Source organism: Xyrauchen texanus, chromosome 49, assembly GCF_025860055.1.
Source record: "Xyrauchen texanus isolate HMW12.3.18 chromosome 49, RBS_HiC_50CHRs, whole genome shotgun sequence".
Classification (NCBI taxonomy): Eukaryota; Metazoa; Chordata; class Actinopteri; order Cypriniformes; family Catostomidae; genus Xyrauchen; species Xyrauchen texanus.
The window spans coordinates 8,506,501-8,518,880 of NC_068324.1; the positions used below are offsets into that span (position 1 = coordinate 8,506,501).

At 35.7% G+C, this 12,380-nt stretch overlaps 1 protein-coding gene across 1 annotated transcript in view; it reads right to left on the reverse strand.

The window, feature by feature from the left end:
• Positions 1-9,903, reverse strand: part of LOC127640476 (fatty acid 2-hydroxylase-like) — a 35,100-nt gene extending 25,197 nt beyond the window's left edge. The window contains exon 1 of the mRNA XM_052123073.1: positions 9,489-9,903. Within this exon, the coding sequence (XP_051979033.1) occupies positions 9,489-9,782 (294 nt within the window). The 5' untranslated portion in view covers positions 9,783-9,903. The remainder of the gene's footprint in view (positions 1-9,488) is intronic.
• Between the last annotated feature and the right edge of the window lie 2,477 nt (positions 9,904-12,380).

The following is a 12,380-nucleotide window of genomic DNA, read 5'->3' on the forward strand; positions in this document are numbered from 1 at the left end:
GTTGCCGAGCAAGGCTTTCCTTTAAAGATGCTATAGTCAAAGTTCACAATGAATTTTACTGGGCCCACAAATGAAGGGTGAGAAGAAGTGTAAACTCATAATGGAGTTTATTTACATGCTAAATGGTAGTTTATTCATCTCAGGTCTGCTATGCTGCTGGATGCAACTCTTTTAAGAGGCATAGCAGAACCTTTCAGTGGCCTCATGGCCCATGAGGGTTCTTCCAAGTCAATGATTAACCATTATCCAATCGGTGCCAGGATACACAGTTGGACAAACTGATTCTGATAAGGGGCTAACTGATGGACTATTCTAAGCTGTTGAAAACATCAGCCATGTGAAGTGGCACTGATTTGGGGTCAATGGAATCATGAATGTAGAGGTTTTAAGTAAAGTGAGTAAAGGCTACATTTGTAAGTGGTAAAGTATAAGTCCTATAGTAAACAGACAAGGATGCTGGCTTTTTGCTCAACAAAGTAAATATGTAAATGACTAAACAAAAGATACATTCTGAGGCAAATGTACCAAAGGAAAGGTTGTTGAATTAATCACTGTTTCCAGCTCAACTGCAAACATGCGTTATAAAAGTAAATGTAAAAGCTTGTGTGTAGTATTTCACCATTGGGGTGTTGTATTATGATCTGTCAATTGTGTCCTTGTTCAGGGTTTCAGTGCTGAGTAATTTGTAGGACTGCCATTCAAATCAGTGCATTTTTCTTTAGCTTCACTCACCACTGCGTCTCTCTAAAACTGGTCCAGGATCAGCATGTTGTCAACTGTTCTTCTTGCTTTTAAAATATACAATTACAACAATGAAACTGATCCCAGACCTGTGGCTCTGGAATTTAAAGTGGTAGGCGGGGTCTAGAGCTCTCTGCTCTCACCATAAACAGTGATGTTGGTGGTTGGTAAGACACATCACCCTGACAACTGGTGGAACCTGCTAGCCCAGATCCTGGAAATCCTCCCAAGCATTTTCTGTCGCTCTCTCACTCCCTCTTTTTCCATCATGCTTGCCTCGTTTGCCAGGCCAAGGCCAAACTTAACATCAGTGGCCAGTTTCATTGTTCTGGGATTGGCAGATGTAACTCAAAGCTAAAATATGGGATGAGGGTGAAGGTAGGTAGAGTTGGGAAACAGCTGTGGTATAGTCAGGGTAGACACCATATATAATTTTACATGAATCAAAACGAGGCTGTGAGGGATAGATTAATAATCAGTTAAGTACAAAAACTGTTCATAAGTCATGTATAATTTTCACAACCCATGTTTTCCAGTTTTTTAGTCCATTTCTTTTTTCCGAAAAACATTGAACAACTCATATAATATTGAACTGAACATCTACACCTCGCAGCCTCATTTTCATAAAATAAATGTGGTGTCTATGGTCGATTAGGCATGGTTTGTCTAGAAATCAATCAAATCTATGCACACAACACATCATGAAATAATAAACACTATTGATAAGTGTTGCATTCAAAAATATTACTGTAACCAGCCTCACAGGCATTCATTTTTGAAAATTTGGTTTTAATAGTACAGAATATAAATTAATATGTCTAAAAGAGAACATTTTCAACAAGTAAAGGCTGTGCGCTTGTAAACGACCGTAAATTAACATACAATAATAGTATTTTCCGAGTCCCTCCCTTCAAACAAGGGTGCAAAGGTCTCACCATTTGCAGGTTTGCACACGGGCTTGGCCTAAGATACAGTTCAGTGATCAAAACCAGCCTCACCTGACGAGAGCTTCAATCCATGTAAAGCATCAGCAAGAACACTGGAAATCCCCTCACAGATGTTGCTACAGTACATAGATTTTAGGGAAGTACCCAAGTACTTGAGTACACGGAAGGGACAGCAATGATCGATCATACACAATAATTCTGCCCTTTATTTTTTTGTTTGTATGTTTTTTATTCTTCAAATTCAAACCATTTCATGATTGGTGATGGTGGCATTTGGGGGTGATACATTTTAGTCCAACATACTATATTTGGGACAGCAACTGTACTCTGACACTAGTGTTGTCACAATACCAAAATCTCAGTAGTTGTAACCGATACCACTGAAATTTCATGTTTATCGATAATAGGGATGCACCGATCCGATACCAGAAAATTACATAAAAGAACCAATAAAACACAATTAACGTAGTTCATATGACTCGTGCATTTTATTTAAAGCCACTTGAAGACGTGCAATAGCTCTGTGAATCACAAAAGGCTGTGTTTAATAAGTAAATATATAAAATGGATGCGCAGCTCCATCGCGTCAGTGAATGGCGCTGCTCTGTTTAAACACATTCGCGGCTATTTTTAGTCTTCACGCGGTGCGCAATATTTGAGCACTAGTATTGGTACCACAGCAAAAATATGCTAATATGGTAAAGTGCTAATGAACACACACTCCTTTTGCCTATTTAAAGATAAATTTCAATGTAAATATTAAAAAAAAACATATGCATGCTTCATGTTTCTCAAATGTTTTTAAGCAGGGTTCTACTCAAATATTTTTTATTAATTTTTTCTCCTTTTTTAAAATTATTTTTCCAGAATTCCATGTTTTAAAGTTTAATTTAATTTCATCATCAAAATGGAGTCTAATTAAATTCATTCTTTAACCTTTTAACAAGTAAATAATAGAACAATTACTTTTCAACATACCATTGCATTTTTTTAACAAGCTATTATTCAGTACAAAAGCACTCTTGCTTGTGATATATTGCTTAATTTGAATATAACATTTTACTATACAGTTGTAATATATTTCTGTTCCAATTGCTTCAATGTCAGGCACCTAGCTTTTATTTTAAATCATGCTTCATACCTCCGGATAAACAGTTTGGCCCAGTATGATCATTAAAGCGCAAATGCTGTGATTTAATTATATAAATATATAGTCTACAAGTTATAAGCGCTTCACAGTGGATTAGTGCTCTGTCATCTCATACCATTCAAATGATTCTCAATATCTGTGGAGTTTCCAGTGTATACATGGTCTGCTTCACACATTCATTTAAAGCACACAGCTCGAATGCAGACTAAGATTGCAGTCTTTTGCAGTTTAATAATCATAGTAGGACATATGACAATTTGTATTTTATTAATTGTGCATTTAAATTTAAAAGGAATAAAATAGCACACGCACAAATATGCATGTGAACATTTAAAAGGAGTTGTATGTCAGTCAGACAGTGTACTGTATCAAATTAAGTTGGTGTTACTGTGGAAACACTGGTATCGTTACATCTTTTTTATTTTAGTACTGACATGGTAACAAAGTACTGGTCTAAATTACATAAATGCATATCCCAATGCAGATTTTTTTATTTATTTGTGTGATTAAAGGTGACATTCATGCCTGTAACTTTAAGTTTAAGATTTTCACCCTCATCAAATATTCTCAATGCAGGAAAAACAAGGGTGAGCCTTTCCATTAAAAGGGGAACATCTCAGCTTCATGTTTTATACTACAAACAATCGTTTAAATCAGCGATGAGATCCTTCAAGAGATAAGCATCTGTAAAATCAATAAAATTAGACAGCTGCAAATGCATTTGAAAAGATCTGAAGTTTCACTCTAGTGCAAACAAATAACTGGTGTGGAGAACTCATGCACTGACACAAACACATCATACAGAATCAATGAAATAATCGCGGCGTTCTAGCTTTGACGAATTCGAAAGGTTGAACAAACAAGTTTCTTTCTTTTCTACTGATTGAACCTGTCATGTAGAACATGCTAGAAACTTGGAGGTTTTCTTTACCTCATCAGTACATTTAAATAAACCTTCCTTGAAATATGAGAGTTACAAAAAACCAAGGTCCTTTATCAGGTTACTTGAAGAATTGCACTACCTGTTTTTTTTTTTTTTTTTTTTATATAACCACCACAGGTAAAACTAGTTTTGGATATTATCTTTGAGAAGCTTTATTTAACACATTGTTCAGATTTCTGGTTGTAAGATCTGTGATGGAGTTTAAAATCAACAGACATCTTAAGAAACCAGAAATAAAATGCAATTATTTAAATTATGATCCACTGTTGTAACTACCAATATAAAAAACATAAATGGCTTTTAATAATTTTCAATATAGTAATCAAAGTCAAAACAATATGTAGGTTGGTTCTCGTTGCAGAATCTTTATACCTGCTGAACTTCCTTGGTGTCAGCTTTAGTACAATCAATCCTTTATCTTTGCTAACCCACAATTTAAACAGAGTTTCTATGAATTACACTGGTTCAGCACACACATACACTATGTTTTGTGATATAGGCGGTTCAATTAGGCTGAAGCACAGCTTGAAACAAAGCTCAGTGCAGCTCAGAGGAGTGAACACTCACTTGGTCAGTGTCAAGCACCCATGGTCAAGTTTCCTTTTCTGAACAGTTTCATAAAGGGATAGTCCACTAAATATGAAAATTCTGTCATAACTTGCTCACCCTCATGTTGAGTCTCATTGACTTTCATTGCATATTTTTTCCATAAAATATCTAAATGGTGACTGAGACTGTCATTCTGCCAAACATGTATTTTTGTGTTCCAGAGAAGTTATACGGGTTTAAAACAGCATAATAACAAACATCTGATACCAGCTTCCCCTATTTTACCTCAATTCACTGACAATGTTAAGGGTAACAAATAGCTGGTTGTAGGCGAGAAGGCACAACCAACCATATCGTGCCTGGGTTTTGCTATAGTAGACAGTGAGACCTTTCCTGGGTCCCAAGGCTCCACCCAGAGTCATGGCTACAGGTGACTCTTGTACCCAGCATGCTCCTCTCTTGGGGCCAACCAATGGCTTGATGCAATTAATTAGCAAGCAAACCTTACTTACCTTGGGAACCAATGGTGGCTGAACCATCTGCATTTGTAGTAAGTTATAATCTATCAGCAAGGCTGTACTCAATCTCTCCCTTTGTCCCCTCTGAATCTGTCATCCAATTGGACCTTGGCCTCATCCCTGTACTATCCCAAAGCCTTTCACCTAGTCCCAAGGTGTAATCCACCTGTCTGACACAGTCTCCTTGGGGAGAGAATGGAGGGTTACAAGCTAAAGAGGTTTGATAACACTGGAACACTAAGTACAGAGGGTGTCTGTCAGCATAGCAGTCCGCAATAAACATTTCCCACACCAGAGGATACCTGTTCAGCGTCTTTTGTCGTAGGCATACAAAGATTATTATTGATCCAACATGAGGTCCTAGCTCAACCATGAGACAATAATAAGTAAAGTCTTCATGGAATTTCACTGTATTGAGCATTCACAACAAAGATGGATCTTGGTGAAGGTTGGCACGCTCCTTCGTGGCTGAGGCAATGGAAAACAAATAGTCCATTGAAGGAGAACTTACATTCATATCCTCAGAAAGGAAATATTCCATGGTGAGGTGAATCGCAACATTATGAACTTTGATTTGAAGAAACATAAAAGTATTTGAAAATTGGACAAAAAAGACAAAAGGTACAAGAGTGTGTACTTAACATCTTCCCTGAGGGCATGCAGGACAACCATAAACAGAATGGTGCACGCTATTGGACTGGACCAACTTTTAAGCTGAAAAACATATATACAAATAACAAGCCCAGGGAAATCTTAAAAGAAAAAAAGCCATTTAAAGGTAAAATGTTTTAAAGCCAACATGAAACGCAATCCCCAACCCATTTATTTTACTTCAGTAAAGTGTCAGAGAGAAACTGGATATTCAATGAGAAAAAATATAGAGCAGGACTTGAAATTAACTGGATCCTGAAAAGTGGGTTACCAAAGCAGAGTTTTCTTTGGACAGAGACTTTCTTAAACACGACCAGCGCCCATTGGTTGAAAGTTAAGCAATCTGGCTGACATCAGCCAAAAAGGAAACTTGTTCAGAGATGGAACAACAAAGACTCACATTTTTATCTTTGAATAATGCACATTTATTTGTAAACAATAAGTCCAGGAATGTGAATTAAAAAAGTAAATATGGTTAATATTGTTGATATTAGCTGACTTTAAACTGAAGGGGCAGTCACACTAGTCTTTGAGCACACACATTTGTTTCGGACAACGCAACAAACCAGGATATGATTTCACATGGGAGAGCTTCTGGTTTTAGTAAACTCTTCACAAATAATATATTAAAACACTATTGACAATACCACATGTCATTGAAGAACATATAACAATATATGTACATGTAGACCTAACTACTAATTACCTAGACATTCATGCATCACTTCTTTTTTAATTTTAACCTTTTCTCCCCAATTTGGAAAGCCCAATTCTGGGCCAATTGGTTGCTTAGGAAGCCTGACTGGAGTCACTCAGCATGCCCTGGATTCAAACTTGTGACTCCATGTGTGGTAGTCAGCGTCTTTACTTCCTGAGCTACCCCCGCCCCCAATGCATCACTTCATTAATCCATTTATCTCGTTTACACAGGAAGAAGAACTGCCTGGTACCATTTCATCATTACATCACTGTCAACACACCCCCTAACGGTTCATCGCTTTGTCATCCCCTCACTAGATATGCACAAATAGAAGCCATTAGCAACCGGGACTGCAGCCCCCACACCATACCAACAGGTTCAGCTGGTTTTACAAGTGATCAATAAGAAACCAGAGCAAGAAATGATCCCCCCCAGTTTTCTTTATTTGTTTTTGTTGGTTGACTAAGTCTTCTTGAGTTTGCCCTTGCAATGTCATAGCCATTAATACTATGAATACTTCCAAGTTCAAAACTTTATAGCATGTCAGTATTTTAGAGTTAAATAGGAATATGTGGTTAATATCATGAGTCACACTTTTTTCTTAGTTGGAGCAAACAACAATCAATATCTTAAGTAGGGGTTGTTGGTTCAAAAGCTGAGTAATAAAGAGTAACAAAAAACATGATCAGAATAGTAAAATGTTATTGAACTCGTGTCTCCAAGCTGGTTTAGGGCTGGCTTCTGTTTGAAAAGTCTGTATCGTCTAAAATGATCTACAAGGGAAATAACTACAGTTTGGTATGATCAAAATGCGAGCATGGAAATCAAATTATTGATGTGAAATGGCTCTTATTTCATCCCATCAAGAAATTAAGATTTTCAAAAATCACTTAAATTCACTTCAATACTTTCCAAAAGTGTATGGAAACATCTTGTAAAAATAGCATTTCTTTGCAATTACCATAATAGTGCAATGAAAAGTTATGTTAAGTGCCATTTCTTGAGAATTTCTGCCAGGTACAACCACATATTAATAGGCCTAAGGTCTAAAAATATTAGAAATCCCCAAATAAAATCCTTGAGATAAAATTGGTCACTCAGCTGAAAATTAAGGAAAAATTAAAAGATTCACGTTTCTAATTTTGTTTAACATCTGATATAGTCTCATGACAACTTGTAATAATTTGTACGAGATGGCAAAATTATAAGATATTTCATGATTTGGCTTGTATAAGAAGGTATAACTTTTATTCCCCTAGAGAACAAACAATCAACAAACAGAATTTCAAACTGGTATAATACAGACATCAAATTTTAGCTAGCCACCTATTCACTTTATTTTAAAAAAATGAAATGTCTGTGAATAAATTTGGTAACTTATTCTATATTTATGTAATACAAATGGCTGATAACCTGTAATACACTTCCCTCATATCATTCCAAACTTCTATGTTTTCATTTAACCTACATTTACATTTATTCGTTTAGCAGACGCTTTTATTCAAAGTCGTACACAAAAAGGTATTTTCCTATTCAAATCATGGTTTAGGTTTAGGTTTGGGTTAGGGGTTAAACTTTGGAAAAATCATATTAACATTGCTTGTTGGTTTGTGTAATTATCTCTATGGGATAAAAGTTGTATGTTTTAGTATGAGCTCAATTATTAATAATTATTATGACTTATCAAGAGATCGGGTTGCATTCCAAAATAAAGACATCGGGGAGTCTGGGACTGAAAAATATTTAACAGCCACTGGTAACTCAATTACTAAATGCAAATACAGAATTGTATCATTAACCAATTTAATAAGAAATGTTATTTTGTGTGACCGTCCATTCAAACAACTCTCAAAATCAAACAACTTTCAAATCATTAAAACAAAATAATAAGATTTACTCTGTACTACAGCCCTTTTAATCACCTGAGATTTCAACAGCAGTGTTAAAACTTGCTTGCGAAACACTAAAGATTAACAGTGTGGAAATATAAAGTAGAGAAGTCTCTTCAGACTGAGCCCTTGTGTTGAGTGGTGGGGAGCCAAGTCCTCACTATTAAAGGGATCAGACACTGATCTTTACACTGCTCATAGCTTGTAAGATACAAATTTAACATGTTTTAGGAGGGATGGCTCAGAGATAACATAAATGCTTTATAGACAACAAATTACATTATTAAATTCAGCAGAATTTAACCAAGCATTTGACCAATTTGGAATCTAATTCGTCCCCACAAAAACAACTGTCCTGCTTTAAAACAAACATGCTAAAAGAAACAAGCACTGAAACAGAATGGTGACTGAGGCTGTCATAACTTCTGTGTTCCATGGAAAAGAGGGATATACATTTCTCTATTTTCTGTAAATTGTATGGTTGAAATAGCTTACAATGCTAGCAGGGAAAGAGTTAGTCTAGATCTCATTCAGAAGTGACCATTTACTGATATGATACTTCACAGGACCCCTCTCAAATGCTGACATTACATAATGAAACCTGAAGTGGCGTGAAAAATGTATTTGTTTAGCTACTGTGTTGTTGGTAATGTCTTAATATGTCACTGCTTATACAAGACAGACCGGTTTGCTTGTCTTTTTCACACTCTCTCATACAAATACACACTCATTTACACCTCTTGAATATCCACCTTGCTGATTGGTAAATGCCTTATATAAATGTTTATTACAGGCAAAGTAGCAACTTTGTATACATGGCAAGGTATGAATAAAAATGATAGCCTAATAAAATAATAATAATAAGTACTAAAAGCTGGAGTTGGAGAAAAAACTGCTCCTTCTCCCACCTGTTCCTTTGGGAGTGACAGATGAGAGGCAAACAGGGACAGAAGGCTTGTTTATATAACAAGAGCCCTCAGTAGAACATCCACCTGCTGACATGATGTCCAAATATCATCTCTTTCATTATGATTATTTAGACAAAGTATGATCGAAAGGTTTCAAAACCTTGTAACTTGTCTCCCAAGACAGAGGTTTTGGGTGCCATTGAGGCACTCTAACGGTTTCGAACGTTGGAACGCGCCTCATTTAATTTGAAAAACGTTCGATTCTTTTAAATAAGCGCGTCATTTGAATTAAAAAAAATTCAAAACAATTTACATTTAAAATTCAATGAAAACTATCTGTTTGTGTTGAGTAATGTAGTTCCTGAAAGAAGAAAAAAAAAAAAAAAAAGAAGTATGAGATCTTCTTGAGACGTGCCCTCTCATAGTGTTAGCTTTCTCAAACTTGTACTTGAGACCATTTGAGTGACTTTATTCAGCTGTTTCAGGACGTACCTCCGTGTCCTCATCTGTGCTGTCTCTGTCGATTTGCCCGATGTAGTACTGCTCCATCCACCTCCGGGCGTTCTCCGAGTGTCGGTGCGGGGGTCCTTCAATCTCGAGGCTGATGTCCTTGCCTGAGCGGCGGAGAATAAGCGCCTCACCGCCCGGGTGCATCCGTAGGAACCCCGTCACATCGTACACCCGCGTCCCTAACAACACCCAGCACGAATCCTTGGTGCAATGCGTGGCTATCTCCTTTTCTGAGAAAAAGCGAGGGGACATCGAAGGCGACATATTATTTTTCATTTAGGGGTGTCCTCAAGAGTATAGAGAACGTAAGAGTGATAGGCACGCAGGTGGGACCCCCACTAAATTTATGCCGTGATTGTGGACTTCAACTACTGACTTTCGACTTAGAACCTGAGCGGAGTTCATAGCCAGCCTGCTCATTAGCATGTCATTAATGATGCATGACGTAGTCACTATTTATCTGAGCACCTGTTACATTTGTTGCAAGCGTGTCCAAACGTTCTTTATTATTATTATTTTTGTTAAAGTTGACATTCTTTTTTTATTATTATTATTTTTGTATTTATTTATTTCATTTATGCTAAATGTTGACTCCTCAAGTAAACCATGGATACATGCGCTTTGTACTTCTTCCTTGTGGGTGTTGTAGGTGATATAACCCAACCCTCTAGTGTTTGCACAAAGGACGAGTCTCTCAGATGGACTGTCAATAGCGTATGGCACTGTGAGACGTGACTTTGTCTTTGGATCGTTTATTCATTTTGGAGGTTATTTTTTTGGCTTTGATTTACTTCATTTCAGACGCAGATATTTATAAAACTATTTTTGTGACTAGAGCTAAACAAAAATGGCAATTTTAATACTCCTCCTTTCTTTTGCCTTTTCTTCCCCAGATTTCTTTCTTGAAAAGCCAAAAGAAAGGGGCAGTATTAAAATTACCATTTTGAAAGCTGTTCATATCTGCTGACTGTAGGTTATATAAAATGTAGTTATTTTTATATATATGCCAAATATCTGGTTATTCCGTGTAAAATATATATACTGTAAAAATATATATATATATATATATATATATATATATATATATATATATATATATATATATATATATATATATATATATATATACTTTTTTTTATTTATTTATTTTTTTTAACACGGAATAACCAGATATTTGGCATCACCCGCATGTTGAGAAACATATTGTGGAAAGTTGGTGTGATTTAATTGCTGTGATTATTTTAGGCCCAAATTAGCTGTTGGAATATGTATATGAGATTTAATGGCTCGATTAAATGTGCTATTGTTTATTTTTACGGTTATTTTGCACGAGGAACACTTTCTGATGTCCAAGCTTCTTTTTCAATGCATTGTGACATCACACACACACTCACACGTTAAATAAACACAGAGAGAAAGAAATGAAGAAACAGAAACATCAAAAAGTGATTGGTCTCTTGATTTACTCCGGTCAGTTTTAAGATTTTTCTAAAAATGTTTTGAATAATCTGAATAATCTTTTATTATTATTATTTATTTAAGTGACATCTGAAACCTACAGTAAATAGCTATTCTTTAACTTTTCAATAAGAAAATCCGTAAAAAAATAATAATAAAAAATAAATCCATCATTTTAACCTTCAATGGCAATTCAGCTCTTCCAGTGTTGGGGCTCCGTTAGTTTCAATGAAGGGAATTTCAGTTTCGTCTCAGGGGGGCAGTATTGTAACGTAAACAAACAGGTTGAACAAATAAAAAAAAGAATTACACAGATTTTAATATAGATTGTTTTTGTAAAACATATTTATATTTAATAACATAATTTTTTTTTTTCAAATTCTCAATTAGAAATACAACTATAACTGTAATACTTGGGATCATACATTAGTCTCAAAATAAAAGTATTGATAAAATTACATTTATTAAGAAACTAAGTTAGGAAGATATCAGTGTTATCGTCAGAATAATGGGAGGAGCAGTTAAACATTAAGACTGTAAGTGGGTGTCAAAGTTTGCTCTGTTGGTTACTAAGAGGTTTATTGCCACCTCGTGTTTTATGATACCAAGCCATACAAATGTATAGCTTCAGAAGAGATAAAGAGAGTAGCGTTTACAGAGAACTCGGGTCCAATTTGTTTGATCAAATAATGTACTAAACAAAACACTTTAAATAAAGTTAACCAGCATTAATCTAAGTTTATGTAGATTAGGGTAGACATATTAGCTTAATTATTACTTCAATATAAAACAATACTTTCCAGCCACACACATTTTGATGGTTACAGATAAAACAAACCCCTTTGTCTTACATTTCTAAACAATGCCTTGCACGTTGTTTCTGGTTTCTGTTTGACTTGCTATATCTTGCATGGCTGGTAAGGCCTGTCTTTGAGGTTCAGTAAAACAATCATGGGTTTTATGTGAAAACTGACAGCAAGACTAGGCTGCAAAGCTCTGGTTGTCCCTGAAGTTTGTGTTTGTGCAGTTGTATGCCAGCACAGATATGGCCTGTTTTGTTGGTGCCATTTTAATCGATTGCTATTGCACATTAAACTGGCTTGCCTTGTACAGATAAACGGATGCAAAATGCTGGACCTAGAGTGCTTACAAGATCAAGGAAACCACATTATGCCTGTTTTAGCTCATTTGCCTGTTAAATATGGGATTCATTTTAAAGTCCTTATACTGTTGTTGTTGTTGTTGTTGTTGTTGTTGTTTTTACCTTTGAATGACTTGATTGCCCTTCACAATGTTCCAAGTTGTACTTCAAGGTCTTCTAAAGCTAATCATGTCGAAAACTGTGTAAACCATAAGAGGACAGATGAAGCCATTTTTTTAAATAAATGTTGCCAAAATTGAACAAGTATTTTTTCT